This window comes from Aulonocara stuartgranti (genome assembly GCF_965226115.1).
Source record: "Aulonocara stuartgranti genome assembly, chromosome: 18".
In the NCBI taxonomy this organism is placed as follows: domain Eukaryota; kingdom Metazoa; phylum Chordata; class Actinopteri; order Cichliformes; family Cichlidae; genus Aulonocara; species Aulonocara stuartgranti.
Window position 1 is genome coordinate 29,954,555 of NC_138954.1, and position 17,962 is coordinate 29,972,516.

At 40.3% G+C, this 17,962-nt stretch overlaps 1 protein-coding gene and 1 long non-coding RNA gene across 2 annotated transcripts in view; one reads left to right on the forward strand and one right to left on the reverse strand.

Annotated features, from left to right (window-relative positions):
* LOC309693446 (gastrotropin-like) overlaps positions 1 to 16,235 on the forward strand; it is a 28,891-nt gene extending 12,656 nt beyond the window's left edge. Inside the window, exons 2-5 of the mRNA XM_082512648.1 lie at positions 14,948 to 15,063; positions 15,172 to 15,347; positions 15,452 to 15,541; positions 16,158 to 16,235. Coding sequence (XP_082368774.1) covers positions 14,997 to 15,063; positions 15,172 to 15,347; positions 15,452 to 15,541; positions 16,158 to 16,208 — 384 coding nt within the window. The 5' untranslated portion in view covers positions 14,948 to 14,996 and the 3' untranslated portion in view covers positions 16,209 to 16,235. The remainder of the gene's footprint in view (positions 1 to 14,947; positions 15,064 to 15,171; positions 15,348 to 15,451; positions 15,542 to 16,157) is intronic.
* Positions 5,117 to 9,302, reverse strand: LOC309693450. The gene is made up of 4 exons (XR_014272648.1): positions 9,146 to 9,302; positions 6,846 to 6,993; positions 5,308 to 5,398; positions 5,117 to 5,143 (listed from the first exon to the last, which is right to left on the reverse strand). It is a non-coding gene; the product is annotated as an uncharacterized lncRNA (long non-coding RNA).
* Positions 16,236 to 17,962: the final 1,727 nt, after the last annotated feature.

Here is a 17,962-nt window from a genome sequence, read left to right on the forward strand (position 1 = left end):
CTGTTCATCCCTACAAGATGCAAACTGAAGCAGGTCGAGAGGATGTTTCACTTGTAAGTTAAGTCTGGCAAGAACCAGTCTCTTGACCTTCATGACCTTTGACATCAAGGTAACTGGTGGGGTGGTTTTCTTTGGTACCGGCACTAAACATGATGTCTTCCATAGCACCAGCACCTGTGCTGCCCAGCTGTCTGGCATCCTGCAGCATCTCTTCACCCTGAGTCTGCTGCAGGATGCCAGACAGCTGGGCAACTTCAGCACCCGGGGACTGATGTGACCAGGACCTCCAGACTTTGCCCTGATGTAGTTGCTCCATCTTCTTTGCTAGCTTAAGCGGTGACAAGACAAGTGGCGACTTCCATCACTCGTCTTGCAGTGGTATGCTTTTAATTTAGCCAAGAACATGAAAGTTAAAATAAGTCAGTGGAAAGTTTAGAACTAAGAGCTAATGGCAAATGGCTGTTAATAAATCACCTGCATTTAAACAATAAATTATGGAAAATTGGTTTTGCTATTGTTTGATCGGGAAGAAAATGTGTTTCAAGACATCTGAAGATATAACAGACTAATCTCACCTACTTAAGAGTGTATCACCAAAACTATTCTAATGACAAATGTTTTAAGTTTGTATAACCTTTCAACAGTTGTATGATTTCTAATATCTGACAAGCACAGTACTGAACTGAGTGTGGTTCTCCATTGGCAGTTGGCAGACTATAGTGGACTGCAGAGAGCATCTGTTGCCAGATAGAAACAGCGTCCAAAGTATATGGTACAACCGTTCTGTGGGCTACGTTTGCTTGTGTTGTCATTGGTCCTTCAGACAACCACAGAAAGAACACACAAAGAACTGAAGTGAAGCCAAGTGTGAAAAACAATGAAAAGTATCCACTGCAGCAACAGTCTGTGCCTTTCATGCTCTTCTGCTGTCACTGCCTTTCTGTTCCGGCCCACTTGTCAAGCAATCAGCATTCAGCCTATGCAGAGGGTCATCCATGTTGAGCTACATGCTGATGTATTTATTGGACGACTGCATAGAAGCACGTTTGTGTAGGCTGAAAAGCCCTCTCTGTAGGCCCTCTGAAGGCAAATACCTATGTAAAGTGACACAACCACGGTATCATAAAACACGCAGGTTTTGTTTTCTGAACAATCAAACCAATGCTTTAAGAAAAACTAATGAATCTACTGAAAATATAGACTGTGAAACAGAAACTTGATGCTGGAGGTCTGCAATAAGGTTTCATGTGGAAAAAGGTCTCCACAGGAATTTAAAAAAACTGGAAAAGGATAGGCAAAAGCTGCAGTACCACTAATCAGAGTCACAGCAGTTTTAAAATCACAACACTGGCAGTTCTCTACATGCACAATCTTGCAGATGGACGAGTGCTGCAGACTTGGCACAGGGGTTATCATTGGAAATCAGAGTTTGTCTGAGAGCTCAGATTGTCTGAAGGACATTGCAATATATCAATGATTTGGACGATGTCCAAGAAAAAAAAACCTGTGGTTGCTCCACAAAACCTGAAGGTTAAACTTTGCAAAATAACATGAAGAGAAGCCTGGTGAATATCAGGAGCACATTCTTGGGTCTTATGACCCAAATGAGAAATCAGGGAAAGAGAAATCCCCATTTCTTCCAGTGGTTAATGTTTTTGTTTCATATATGACTTATGTCTCATACAATCACTTACTCATGGAAGTGGGCCCAGGTCAGAGGGAGCTCAGCATGTTCAGCATGAACCTGAACAAGTCCATAGTGAAAGGGAATAGTCAAGAGCACAGTACCAATGAAAATGGGAAACTGGTGTGTAATGAGGCTTGAGAGCAGAAACTTCTGGGCAAATGACATTCATAACTGTTGCCTGTGGATATACCGAATACTGGGTGATGAGACGACTCCCAGTAGCAGATGCCTGGAAGAAGGGGAATAGTGAGACATTACAATGAGCCATAGCCAAAGCTACAGAAGAAAAAAGTGAAACTATGACCTGGCCAAGTATATCGCTGATTTGAATCCCATACAACACCTTCAGTGTAATTTAAAGAGAGCAGATATAAAAGGTTTTTGAAGAATTTGCACAATTTCTCTTCCATTCTGACAAAGATCGATTCTATCATTAAATTTGCACATATTAAGTATTGGGAGAAAAAGCATATTTGGATCTCACTATGAATAGGCTGCTTTTGCTGCATTGAAATGTTACTGTGGAGCCTGTGTATTGTATTTGGCAGACTTTACTGTAGATTCTTTATTCTTATTTCAGACAGTAGCAAATGCTCTGTTCTGTGACTTAGAAAGGACGGAGTAGCCTGCGAGCTAGTTCAGGCAGACAATTTGAGATGCATTACATCATGCACACTAACATGTCTCACTCTCCCAATTTGGCATTTTCTTTAAGCTGCAAAATCTCTTCCTCTGACATGCCAGTACTTCTGCTACCCAGCATTGCTGTCTGCTATTCCAGCCCCTCCACCACCACAACGTCCACTAGCAGGGTCCAAAGGGACGTTTACTCGCCGCTCCCTAATTTTACACGCATCATATTTGCGGTATGAAGTTGCAGGCTGGAGATCAAACTCTGTTTGCACACAGGTATGCTAACTTCTTGGTGTTATATGTTTGATTTAATTTTCATTGCACATTTTGTCTACTACGGTGTGACAGACTATAAGCATGTTATTGATGTGCATATGCACGTGAATATGAGTGTCACTGTATGACCAGTACTAAAATAACAACACACTTGTGTAACATTATAAGCCATATTTTGCTGCTAGCAAGCACTTAATCTGCTCTCCATCTCACCATAAGTGTGTTACAAGCACACACACACACACACACACACACACACACACACACACACGCACACACTCAGCTGATTGCCAGCAGCCCATTTAAAGACTGATGTCCCCCGGCCTCGCTGCAGGCATAGCTCCAGGTTGATTACTGCTGAGTGCTGTACAGCTCAGGCATGACTGACTTTCTGGCATGCAGTCGCTTTGATCAACTTGCAGTTTTGCGAGCAGATGATGGGTTTCATCTTGAGTGTTTCAGGAGTTATGGCACTTCTGAGATTATGCCAAACTAAAATAAGAGGTGTCAACTGGTCGTTAACACTTTTCACTTATATATGGCCTGATTGCATAACTTTTGATCGGCATGGCTCTTAATTAAAATACTTTAACCGCCACCGTTCAGAAAGACGCGAATAGACAGGAGGACTGTGAAACCGCATTGCCGTGAATGCACTCAAATGTGTTTTTGCTGAATCTTGTTTGTGAATGACTTTGTCTCCTTGGTAACTGTGCCAGACAGTGTTTGGGCCGCGGTCAGCTAGAGGCAGACTGTAATTAATAATCAGGTTACAGTGAGAGGATATTGAAGCGCTCTCAGAGTGGCTGCTGCTAACTTCCTAGCTAGTGAGAGGGACTAAGACACACACAGTCACAGACACACAAATACACTGTTGTGCACGCACACACATGCTGACATAATTGTTGGTAGCAAGAGTGGTTTGGGAAGAGGAGGCTGGTAAGTGTGCTTGAAGGTGGGCCACTGGGTAGTTTCATACAACGAGGGTTAACAAGAGGCTGTAGCAATCTCAGCTTGATGGGAACACACTCAGCTACAAGCAAGATAGCCTTAATCAGCCAACCAACCAGCTAATAGCCCTGTGTTAAGAGTGTGCATGTAATGAGCAACCGTGAAAATCTTAAAAAGTAGATTTTTGAGAAAAGAAGCTGTTTTTCCTCCAAATTTTGAACCTCTAGAATAAACCCTGTCTTTTAAAAGGCGCTGGATGGACAGCTTGTGTGTGTGTACACATCTTTTTTAACAACAAGAGAAACCCCACTTGTGGCGTTACGACTACAGTCGTGTTTGTTTCATTATGTGTTTCCTGCCATGAAGACGTCTGTATTGTGGGGAGAAAGCATGCTAATTGCACTGTGCAGGTGGCCGCCTGGATGGAAAGACTACAGCGTACACATGACTGGCTCCAGCTCAAGGACTACAGCCTATATAAGGAGCCAAGATGGCTCCTTATATACCTGCTGAGGATCATTTGCTTCCCTTTCAACCAAACAGCCACATAAGTGCTTGTATTAGCTGAATTTTGATCTGTATTTAGAATGAGTAAGTAGAGATGAGTTGCCGCTTCCTTCTGTAACCACTTTCTCCTGTTTTTTTATATGTTTAGGGAGGTAAACTCTTGTGTTGTGTGTCCATTACTTTTGGGCAGGTTATCTAAGCCTAACTGCCAAAAAGAACCCTCCTTTGTATACTGGGCCTTATTGAAACTGCTCATTTCATCCACAGTTGAACATGAGCTGCTTTAATGTCCATCCATATTTTTGTCTTTCACATTGGCTGCCCCTCAAAAACAAAAGGTTTGAACAGCAAGTGGATGGGGCATCTTGACTTTTATATACATGTATTATAGTTCTGGTCTATAAAATCAATGCATATACAAGTCCTTTAACATTTAAGATGAGGCAATACACACACACATGTACACACAACTAGGCGGCTGGGTCAAAACATCTCCAAAATGCAGCTCTTGTGGGGTGCACCAGGTCTGCAGTGATCAGGATTTATCAAAAGCAGTGCAAGGAAGGAACAGTGGTGAACCAGAGACAAGGTCATGGATGGCCGAGGATCACTGATGCACATGGGGAGTGAAGACTGCTCTGAGTGGTCCGATCCAACAGATGAGTTATTGAAGCTTAAGTTGTGGAATAAATGAATGCTGGTTCTGATAAAAAAAAGTCTCAAAACACACAGTGCATCACACTTTGTTGTGTATGGGGCTGAATAGCTGCAGACCAGCTAGGGTGCCCATGCTGAACCTCTGTCCACTGCAGAAAGCGCCAACAACGGGCAAGTGAGCATCAGAACTAAACCACAGGGAAAAGGAAGATGGTGGCCTGGTCAGAATCATGTTTTCTTTTGGATTGCATGGATGGCCAGGTGTGTGCATCCTGATGCACTATAGGAAGAATGCAAACCGAATGCAAAACTTTGAGTCCTGCCATTCATGTGGATGTTGCATCGACATGTACCACCTACCAAAGCATTTGAGTATCATATAGATCCTTTCATGGAAATGGTATTCCCTGATGTCTGTGGTCTCTTCCAGCCCTGCCACAAAGCAAAAATGTTTCAGGAAGGGTTTGAGGAGTGCAACAGTGAGTTAGAGGTGTTGACTTGGCCTCCAGATTCACACAAATCTCAGTTCAATCAAGCATCCGTGGGATTTCCAGACAAACAAGTCTGATTCACGGAGGCCCCGCCTCACAACTTACAGGATTTAAAGGATCTGTTGCTAACATCTTGGTGCAGATACACAGCACAGCTTCAGGAATCTAGTGGAGTCCATGCCTGGATGGGTCAGGGCTGTTATGGCAGCAAAAAGGGGACCAACACAATATTAGCTGGTGTTTATAATATTATGCCTGAGTGTGTGTGTGTCTACTCGTTACATGCTGTTTCCCATTTTCAAAACTGGAGAGAACAAACAGAAGGCATAATGGTGAAATGAATGACAGGTGATGTGAACTCACATTAATCATGGATAAGGGATTCAGCTCTGCAGTTTGATTGCAAATTCAAACTGATTTGAGCACCTTCACTGTTTACTCTGTTTCATTCATAGTTGATTATTTTAAGATGGGCAACACAATAGCCAAGGTTAGGGTGTGTACCACCTTAAGCACAAATTACATTTACATTTACGCCTGAGGTTTGATATTAGGTATTTGAAGCATTTCATATTTTATTTTTTTCTTTGTACTTTTTCAGTAAATGTTGGAGGTCAAACAAGTTAAATTTAGTACATATGACACTGAAAACTATGAAGTGCAAGACATTTTAGAAGAAAGCCTTGAATCAATCACCAGTCCAATTACTCTTCCAAACTTGTGATATGATTCTTTAATCACATCTATCCACATTCAAAAAAGGGGAGGTGGAAACAGGTGTCACACACAGTTGCAACACACAAACCATACTTACACAAACCATACTGACTATAAAACAAACTGTGGTTTGTCACCAACCAAAGAAGAGTTCACATCTCTGAGGCCTCTCGCATTAAACTTGAGTTAGATGATTCATTAAGCCATAATTCATTAATTCTGCAAGACACAAAAGCCAATGAGCTACATCATTGCTGCATTTGTCACAGCAATGGTGTGTAAAGGGTTTCAGTAATTATGGCAATAACTGAATCAAACCGTTAGGATGAAAATATTGTTTTTACTCAAAATTAGATTTTAAAATGAAATTTTTGGTTTGTACTGAAAAATGGCCCGCGTGCAACCACACTTCCATTGTAAAACTAGCTTCTTGGATCCATATCAACCCTCATCACGTGGTATTGTGTGAGATTTGCAAGAATCTAATTGGGAAATTTGAACATTTGAAAGGTATTTGCTGGATAAAACTATTATGAAGCAAATGAGGGGGGAGTTACTGTTGTAAACTTCCAAATTAATATTTTTAATACTCGTTTCTGTGCATGCTTGACATTGTATTTCAAAGGCATTCCTTCTACTATGGAGACAAAATGTCAAATTAGGCTCTTTGTCCATTGGCAAAGCCTGGCTTACTTCTTCACCTCTCTGCATTATTTAAAGCACAAAGGTATTTCCCTTACCCCCTTTCTTCTCCTCCCTTCTCCTCTTTCCCTTTACTTTTTCCTTCCTCTCCTGTACTTTCATCTATTCTCCTAATCCCTTATCTCCAGACTCTCCACCACTTTCATGTCTTCTTGCTCCTCTTCCTGCCTCATCTTTGTTGGCATCCACATATCCTCCCTTCCCCATCCCTTTGCTCATCTCACCTGGTCTCGCCTCATCTTTTCCCTCGGCTCTCCGCTTCTTGCCTGACTTGCCTCACTTCTTGTCCTCCTCCTTCTCCCTCATCTCCTCCTTTTCTCCTCCTCTTCCTCTCCTGCTCTCACCCCTCCTCCCTCCACGTCGGTTCGCCCTCTGATGATTGCCGAGCACATTTCATTTGACATAAAGACAAAGGGCTGAGTACACATGTGGTTTCTCTTGTGTAATATGAAATATTAATGCAGGCATAATTTGGCTCCCTGGGTGAGGGGTGGAGGTGGGGGTGGTGGGCTCTCCATAATCACCAGTGACTGCTGTTTCCTTCCCCAAAGGATGGTAAGGCTGTCAGGAAGGATTGAGAAACAGCAAAGATAACAACAACAGAATGCTAAGTGTTGGCGGCTACTGTGGCCTATTTCTGTCCTGGTGTTTAATGGTTATATTGGCTCATTGCCTGAGTTACTGAGGCAGCTCTCCCTCTCAGGCTTTTCAGAGTTAAAGGTGCCATGTGCAGCATTTTCAACCATCAGTGGTCATGCTCAAATTAGTGGTGATAGACTGGTATAATTACCATAAACAATTGGTAGTCTCTCTTGCGCACCAGTGATATTGCTAGTCCTGCTTCTCACAAACACGTTTGCTTCAGAGAAGCTGTTTCTGCTTGTTCCTCACTCCCTTCTGTTTGCTTCACTTGTTTTCCTGAGGATAAAAAAACTTTATTGACTAAATCTACCCTGTGTCCTTGTGAGATGCTGTTCTGTTATATAAAGCAGTAGAAGGTGGAAAACATATAAGTATATTTAGTGCTACACTAGAATATAAACTACTACACAAATGCATTTCAAATGGAAATATTGTACCTTTTTACCCCTCTATATTACATATAGTTATATATTAGGATTGCAACGATACACAAAATTCACGGTTCGGTTCGGTTCGATACTTTGGTGTCACGGTTCGATATTTTTTCGATACAAAAAAAATGTTCATGCCCTTTTAATTTGTCATTTATTAAAATTATAAATATATATTTTAACTCAAAAGTACAGTTTTTAAATTTAACCCTAACCCTTGTGCGTGTTTTTTATTTTGACAGCGAATGCGCACCTGCGGACCACTTATGTGCAGCCCTGGTTATTTAGCTCGTCATATTGCAGCCACAGAAATTATTTTGTCCATGAAACCATAAAGCTGCACTTTCTTTTTGCCTTATAGTCTGATTTGTCATAACTTCTCCGTTTTGTGGTAAGCTTATCTTTGGCTGTCACTTCTTCACCCTGACCTGTCTTATTTGGCTCAGCAGAACTAAAATATATATCTGTCTGTGAAGGTTCTCAGTCATCCAGGTCATCGTAGTCAAATATATATCCTGCTGCTTTTACACACGCACTCACATAAGCTCAGCGATTCTCTGCGCGATCAACCTCTCACATGTTTAAGCTTGCTGCGGGAGATTTCACTTGTCATGTTTGCATAGTAAGCTAACGATTAATAAGACGATGTCAGAGGAATTGGTGCGCAAATTATCATCACTCACAGATCAGTGCTGTCGCTCTCTATACACAGTTCGCACGATTGCAAAGTGAAAGCAAAAAAACAAGCGCAAATTCAAACGCGACTTCAATATGTCACATATTGACAGTGGCTCACCGATGCCAATGACATAATTACCCAGCTACATTTCTGAAAGAATGCAAAAGCATTGACATATATTTTTCCTTCCTACAATAGCCCGACGGGCAGGGCAGAGATCGATTTTGGTAGCCCGACTGGAAAAAATCACTAGCCCCAGGACGTCGGGCTAGCGATATTGCGAGCCCTGTATCTGATTGAGGAATCACTCATCTTTGGAAAAGAGAGTTCATTACAGAGAAATGTCTCTTTCCAAAATAAAAGCTATACTATCCGCTTCTTCTGGGCTATATTCTCAGCAGCATATTAAACATATAAGGAGAATCATGTGCTAACAGCTGTCTAAATGACTCGGCTAAAGTTAGTAGCATGCTTGCTTGTTTTTTTTTTCTGCTTCCACTTGTCTTTGCACTAGGATGATGTCGGCGTAAATGTGCAGTCATATTCGTTGTGTTCCCACTAGTGCTTTCAGGTTAATCTCGTTGAAATGACCTTAAAGCCACAACACGGCAAATCTCCGTTAACGAGCTACCGCCGATCGCCCCGTGCATGGGGCTAGACGGCCAACACGTTAACGAGCTAACTGCGCTAACACACTAGTTCCCACCCATGTAATTGAGCATTGCATGGCACATCCAACATACTGTTTTACTTTAGTCCATGACGCGCTTACCTTCAGGGTCATACGTCACATGAAAACCAAAATAATTCCAAACGCCAGATCTGAATGAGGGTGGGGGAGGTCCATGTTGCAAGGAGAGCTTAACTTCTGTCTCGCTAGCTTGCCCTGCGCTCTTCCTTCTGACGATGCTGTCTGTGTTGAGCGCTCAGTGAATCTGCATTCGACTACTGCGCCTACGAGCCTAGGCAGAGTAGTCGAACGCAGATTCACTGAGCGCTCAACACAGACAGCATCGTCAGAAGGAAAGTTGATAAAATAAATTACAAATTTTGTATTGTTCGATACATATGCGTACCGAACCGAAAGCACTGTATCGAACGGTTCAATATCGATACGAATATCGTTGCACCCCTATTATATATATATGATTTTAGCATGCAGTGATCAAACCACTGAACAGTATGTGATTCACCCCAGTTTTAGTTTATATTGTAATGTAAAGATTTTGACTGGATGATAGAAAGAAGTAAAACAGTTCCTTTAACAGGAAGAATCCTCCAACAGAACCAAGCTCACTGAGGCCAGCCCTCTGCCTCGGCTGGAGCAGGTTATTAGGCTATGTTTTAAAGCTAGGTGAAATTCTTCTAATTTAGTGGAACCCCACTATTATGCTTTTGCATTTCCAAACAGAAGTTTTCACTGATCCATTCAGCTTTCATTTTTAAAGGGTTGCCTTTTTAAAACTGTACAGTCGACGAGATGATCCTCTTTGTGTGGGTTTAGGCTGAAGCCATTCATTTTGTTAATTTTTGATACTGAAGAGATAAATATCACTTATGTAAATTTGATTACAAAAACAAACACTGTAAAACAGACATAAATTCACAATTCAACTGTTTTGCATTTTCCCCTCAGTTTTTGTAAATTCCAACGTAAGCAAATGTGTTTGTGTTATTTTCTGTCTCTACACCCTTAGTGATACCGGGTTTGATGATAACACTGAGCAGGATTGTTTACATCCCAAAATAAGAAAGAAATGTCTGCAAGGTGCATGTGGATTAGCACCCTTTTATTGACATATAAGACCATAATGACATTACATTTTTGGCTTCGGTCATGTTTTTGCACGACACGACACGACATCTCAAAAAGTTTTGCATAAATTCTGATAAAACTTTGTAGGGCTGTAGAGTGCAGTACAGTGCCAGGTTATAACCATTTAAATAAATAACAATTTGAACACGTGTGAAATGTTCCTCGATAACCTGAACACGAGTTATAATCACTAAACATTTGGACGAATTGAACTAAAAGATGAAATCAATGCTCCACATGTACTACACCATGTACACATTTAAAAAAATATTCAAGATTATTTCATGTATAATAAAATGGGTTTCAGTCCAAGTACTGCCCAGAGAGTGAGCTGCATTGGTGGAGTTTTGCACTCTCACAGCGCTTCTTGTTTATTGTGTAAATACCATATTGACATGTTACCATGTGATATCATACAAACAGCATCCTATTTGCACATCTATCAACTCAATATTCCCTCTCCAACTGGGCTGTTTTGATTTTCACCAACTCCTGGGAGAGCTTGTAAGCTTCCACATGCTCTACTAGTTAGAGACTGCTGGTTGGTAACTGCAAAACACATCTCACATTTTTGTTTATGTGCATTTTATAACCAAATATTCCTCCTGCTGCAGCAGTGAGCAAACCTTATGCTATAGTCACACTGTGGTTTGAGAAAGCAGACATTATTTTGGCAGTGTGTACGTTGGGATGGGATTCTGGGTAAAGCGTTGCACTCCTTCTTTGAGTAAATGTGTACCTGATCAAACCACGTGGCTCAGTGTTATCTGATAATGTGTGAGCATACACCAGTGTTCCTCTACAGAAGCATTTTTCACAGAGTTTTCATTTCCCTGTACAACATAGCACAAAACTTTAGCATCAAAGCCAAGCACACGCACGCACTCACACACTTTCTCCTCTCATGCCTGCCGCATTTACTCTTCCTATTCATCTCACACTGGATGACATGCAGACAAGTTCATGAATTGTCTTTCAAAAGTTTAATTCTCTCTCTCTATACATATATATATATATATATGCATATATATCTATATAACCATCTTTGTCTATTTTTCCTATTTTCACATCGAACAATTGCAGACCGCCACTTTACTCGCATTACACATAAACGCACACACTCACGCACATAGGCTCCAGTTGCATCACTAGTGAATTACCATGCCGTTCCGCGTTATTAAACATGACACTCGGCCCAGATAATGGAGCCTTTCTTCATCTCAATTTGGAAGGCTAATCTTATTGCTTTGATTAGCAGGGGCTTCATTTGCATATCAAGGCCTCCCCTCCTTTAATTCCTCCATCGCAAATCCCCTCTTTAGAGCTGTAGATAAAAGGAATCTATCTATATGTATCTTTCTTTAGAATCTTTTCTTCCTTTCCTCCTCTCCCCCTTCTTGTTCTTCATTAACTACTTGTTCGTTTGTTCATATCCTTGTTTTTTTCTCTTCTTGCATTTAGTATTCATCATTTCCTTTAAGACGCCTTTATATGTGCCCCTTTCTTGTGTATATCGAAAGATGCCTTTCATAAGACAAGAGGAGAGGGAAAAAGTAAAGCATGACTTCATCGACATGTGATTGGACATAATAACGTAATGGCCAGTAATCCTAGTTACTTATTATCTAGTTGGAATCGCACTTGGGGGAATTAGGGAGGAGAGTGGAAAAAAAAGTTTAGGCAAAAGTTGAAATTACAGCCAACTATTAAAATGTAACCAACACAATTGCAACACTGACAATAAACTCGAGAGACAAGTGCACTTTGCTCACTATTCACTGTGAATTGAGAATAAGTTTGACCTCGAGACAGACGGGCAGAAACCGGCTGAAATCTTTGTTTTGTCTGGCATGTTCTGCATAACATCAGATTTTAGTGGCAGGAAAAATTAGTACCTGACATTGCAGTTTCTCACTGCTCGCCACACTGAATCACTGCGATGACTCAAAAATATATTTAAGATTTATGTGTCTAGCACGGCGTCTGCAGATAATAAATGGCTATATCTAATGCTACACCATGTAATGTATTCAGTATAATAATGTGAACATCGTGATGGTTTATTTCTTTATTTGAATTTTTGTGTGTGAATTTAAATCCAAAGAAAATCCAGAGACTTTGATCTGATAGCAGTTATCCAAAATCAGAGAACTTAACAACTTCTCACAGATTTCTAGTCCTTTTCCACCAACGTGCTGCTGGTTCTCAATCTGGAACTATTTACACACATTTCCATCACTAGTGCGCCACCAAAAAAACTACTTTACCAAAGTTGGAACCATTCTTGCTAGTGGCTATTAGAGGGGCTAAAGTAGAGAAACTCATCGTGATTTTCTTTGTTTCTTAATAGTTGTCTAAAGAGCGACAGTTTCATGAAGACGTTTCACCTCTCATCCAAGAGGCTTCTTCAGTTCTAAAACTAAATGGTGGAGAGTCCCAGCAATTGGTAGAGTCCCCGGGACTCTTCACCGTTTGGTTTTAGAACTGAAGAAGCCTCTTCGGCGAGAGGTGAAACTTACTAAAGAAGTCCAGTTGCTTTCTTTCCAAGCTCCATAGACTACCATGACCTTGATGACTGAGAACCTACACAGACATATTTCTTAATAGTTGGTTCTTAAAGACTTGAGCTGGTTCTCAGAAAGCACCAGGGTAGAACTGGATCCACACCAGCACTTACACAGTGTTACATGGTGGTACATGTTCAGCTTATGACCAAGCCATATATTCTATATTGTAAAATCTTCCACACTGATACTAAAACCCCGAATTCAAGTGTATTGTAGGCTATTAAAACGCCTATCAAAGACCATGGAGTGCAGTCCCATTGTGCAGTGCTTAGGGTGCAGATTAGTGCAATCGGGCAGGGAGGGACTGAACTGCCACTTTCTCCGTTTCCTGAACTCATATTTTTTTTCTTTCTAATGTCACACTTATAAGTCAAAGCAAGCTCTCGATCATGCCTCCTCTTCAGTGTGTTTAAAGTGTGTAATGATGTTATACATTTATGATGACTATTCACTTATAAATATGCATTTGTAATGATAAAGATTCAGCAGGTTAAATTCTCATGACAAATATCGACACGTGTGTGTTTTCCCTTTTTTTTGATCTGGATTTGATCTGCTTTTGCACACTGATTTGTGTGTGTGTGTGTGTGTGTGTGTGTGTGTGTGTGTGTGTGTGTGTGTGTGTGTGTGTGTGTGTGTGTGTGTGTGTGTGTGTGTGAGAGAAAGGGCAGAGAGTGACAGTGAAATAAAAGAAAGAGATAGTGGGTGTCTTTTATAGGATGTTGGCCAATATGATGTTTTATGTATCTATAAAGAGCTCCAAGGCCAAGTTGACTTTTCATGGTTTAAAAAATGCTATCAGCGATCTGTGGAAATGGCTGCATTGTGTGAGATCAAAGTGCAGCGTCAAAAGCTTTTACCTATTCAGTTTGTCAGAACTGAAAGCCCAGTGTGCTTCAGTCATATAGTCACCATAATGGACAATTTTCAGCCACCAACAGCATAAGCAACACTTTACTGTAATTGTGTTAGCACTGTGGCTATGTACTTTTTTTTCTTTAAGAAAGATTCAGGAAGTGTTTTTTGTCACTGGTTTACTGCTTTCATCTGTTTTGCTGTCACACATCTGTCAGAAGCCTTTCAGTCATCTATATGGAGTAATATTCCACTAATAAATCAACATATCTCCTATAATGAGATTAAGTCACATCCTACACTGACAACGAGATGACATTTTTATGACTAAATATGTTTTTCTTTTTGTTTTTCTTATCCAAAAAAGCAAAGATGCATCACATATTTATCAATAATTCATCAAAAAAATAAAAACAAATTAAATGCACTTATTTACACAAAAGTATTTGATAACTACATGGAAATTAGCTTCCATACTGTACAGCTTCCTTATTAACACAAGATGATTCAAATCTTACCTTTAAGTCAAGATGCTATACTTGGTGACTAGGTTTTATTCACAAGAACAGGTTAATAACTACATCATTAACTGTGTTTATTGCGTGTTTTGTCTGTACTTTGGTAGCCCTGGGTTTGGGTCTGAATTACAAAGAAAGGAACTGAGGAAATGTGCTGATACATTTTACATTTGGTAAAGGAGCTGATCTGCTAGATGAAAGGATTACAGTATAAAGCATTTGAATTTACATGCAAGATGTTATAATTGATTGTGTATAAAATTCTGTCTTAATGTCTTCAGACTTTATACTAATGCGATGACTCTGTAAAAATGACACCTTTAAAATAGTGAAATGGCTCCAATTACATTAGATCATCTCGAGCCTTCCCGGTGCCAGACAATGATTATAGCCTTTTTATAGGTAAATGATGACCTGATTACACCCCAGACAGTTTCCATTTTGGACATAACAGTGTACTCTGAAAAAGATGGATCGTATCTTGAAATGGAGCCTTTATTGTCTTTTTATTTACTTTTCGAATCAGCAGCAGTAAAAGTGGAGGGTATGTCCGTAAAGCCATTGCAGGTGAGTTCACTGACCTAGAGGTGAGCTTGCAGCTCACCCAGAGAGCAGTCAGCGTTTTACTCCCTGCCTGTGAACTCCATGAACACCTGTTTATGCTTTTTATTGGCCTCTCCCTCGTAGCCTGTTGAACTCATCCTATTCAGTTGTAATTGCTCTCTTGTGTCATCACATGCAAATGAAGGAGGTGGCAAGAGATCTAAAGTATATAAACGGGGAATATTCTTGGTCTCAGTACCTTGCTCTTTCCTCAGCTTGCCTCAGCATCTCTGATCTCACTCCTCTACCCTCAACATTACCAAAATGGCATTCGCTGGAAGATGGGAAACCGAGACCCAGGAGGGATACGACGCCTTCTGCAAGGTGCTAGGTGAGAACGCAGGCTCAAATTTTCCACTTCCTCTGCTTCTGAACTCCATTGTTTTCTGCACATCTTTGGCCTTTTTTGACCTTGCATCCTCTTCCCGTCCCACTATAGGCATTCCAGATGATGTCATCGAGAGGGGCCGTGACTACAAGTTGATCACAGAGGTCACCCAGGATGACAAAGATTTCACCTGGACCCTCTTATATCCTGCCAATGCCAAGGTCACCAACAAGTTCACTATCGGAAAGGAGGCCGACATGGAGACCATTGGAGGAAAGAAATTCAAGGTTGGGAGGAAATGATCCAAAGCTTCACTTTAGCTATAGCTAGCAGAAGCATAAAGCTATGAATGCTACTCTCCTAACTGGTTATATCACAATTTTGTTTACAGGCTACAGTACAAATGGAAGGAGGCAAGCTAAGTGTGACCTTCCCCAACTACCACCACACCTCTGAGATCAGTGGTGGCAAACTCATCGAGGTAAACACACTCACTTAGGCTTTTAGAGGTGCGAACGTTGGGCAGTGACAGCAGTTATTACACTCAACTCCCCGCAGGGATCATTAGAGTCATCAAAGTTATACTTCTGCAGCTGGAGACCAGGAACAGCTAATAAGAAAAAAACTCTCTGAAACACAGAGTATTGCTACTGAATGCACTTTAACAACCAATTCATTCCCATATTTAACCTTTTAATCCTGAGAATTTATACGAGACACTTCTCTCTTTGCAGGTTATCTCTTTTTGGTTTCCATTTTATAGTCTGCTTTTCAGAAATTTTCAACACTTCACACTTTCATTTTGAGAAAAACAGCAAAAATGTATCCAGTTAAAAGGAAGCCAAACACAGTGGAAAATTCAAAATGAAGACTGTTTCAGCTGACTGACACAATTGCTTAATTTATAATTACTTAATTTGCTAAAGTCTGCAGTTTTCAGGTGTCAGGGTTGGTCAGAAGCGGACAAGTATAAAGTTACTGTTACAGTGGTATTTTTTCATTTGTCTGACACTTCAAAAAAAAATTTTTACAGCATAAAACCAGATGTAAAGAAGCACTGCAAAAGCTAATTGAAGTCATTTCCTGTCTTTCTGCAGACCTCCAAAGCCGGCTCTGTAGTGCTGAAGAGAATCAGCAAGAAGATCTAACTCTCATCTTTAACAGTTACAATGGAGACCTCGGAACAATATTTGTGTTAATTAATAAACTATGGTGATCGTGCCAACTTGAACCTGTGTTTCTGTCTATGTTTTCTACTCTGGGGATACGATGTGACTTCTAGATTATATAAGTTTAAACTCATGCTTTTTTTTTTCAAACTACAAGAGTTGATGACAAAGAATCAGGGTACGATAAAGACACAACTGTGGCTTCAGACTTTGCAGGGGATAGCAGCGGCGTGACCTTTAAACACATCTATTAGTTTGTTAGTTTTCTATAAGAAAAGAGCATTTGCCAGATTGACAGAGATGGGAGTTTAAGCAGAACAGTGACAGTTTGACAGCTGACTGACAAAAACACTAAAAAAGATCTGAACTTTTCTCAGCTACAGGTAGTAGATGTTTCTGTAAATTGCAAGTGCTTGCATTGAAATTGCTCTCATATAAGTGTTTCTAAGAAAAATACCTACTTGCTGTCATTTCTCTTAGAAACTGGAGGAAGGGGATAATTTAAACTTTTATCTCAGACAAAGAAAAACTGAAGTCTGACTAAGTGCCATGCCTCTCAGCTGCAATGTTTATATTGCAACCAGTGGTGGCTCAAAGCCAGGGTGCAGTAAACACTCATCTATCTTCTGCACACATGGCCTGGGCTGACTTTATCAATACACATGGTGATCAGTCATACTGGTCTGGACTGAAATATCTCAACAATTTGAATAAGTATTGGATCACTGTGAAATTCTTGGTTCCCAGAAGATGAATTATTTCATGTACAGTGATGCTGAGTTTTAATTTAACAAGTAACAAGTACAACTTTTCAGTAGCACAGTCAGAGAAGCACTGAAGCATTGAAAGAGGGCCTACAAAAAGAAGATGATGTACTCAAACAACACTCTCCTACATGTATCCCACCTCTTTAAATTCACTGAACTAGAATCAAGGTAAACAAGATTTGTAAAGCAAATGCAGGTCGCTCTGTGGGCAGTATTTACTTTGAAGGTAATTGTATTGCCCTGTGATCCTGATAAGGGTAAGTGGAGGAGAATGGATGAATGGCTGGATGGATGGAACAGTATTGTATTTTCTTTATACTGATTTTGTTTTCTTTGTTCGTTTAAAACATACTTAAGGAAGTTTGTAGTGCAGTAAAAATCAGATTAGAGTAGCATGACACATATTTACTTTGATTATACAAACAGTATGTAGGTGTATGTCTAACTAGGCAACTCATTCGCTTTTTCTTGACTACCTTTAATTATTTTCTATTTATAGGTTTTTGGTACATGTTAGCAATACACATCATGCTTGTATGAATCAGGCTTTTTGTCAATTCTCGATCTATAAATCATTAAACCCTGACCTTGAAGCCAAATTTGAATGGATTGTTAACATTACACCTTAAATCTGTGATGTGCTCATGGTGCAGATGTAAATATAGTTTGTGACAAAGTACATCGTTTTATCAGAATTTATCCATTTCCACCCAATAAATGATAACGTTGACCTTGAAGACCTTGGAGGATGTAAGGCAAAATTTAATGGCCTGTCAATCTGACCCCACTCTACAACCTACAAAGTTTTATTAGAATTAACTCAAAACTTTTTGAGCGATCGATTCACATACAGAATGACATGCACGCACACAAACGCTGCCAAAAACATAACCTCCTGTGCGGAGGTAATTGGGTGATTAGATGATGATTATTGACTTCCCAAGGCAGGGGCAAGTTTGTCCTGTA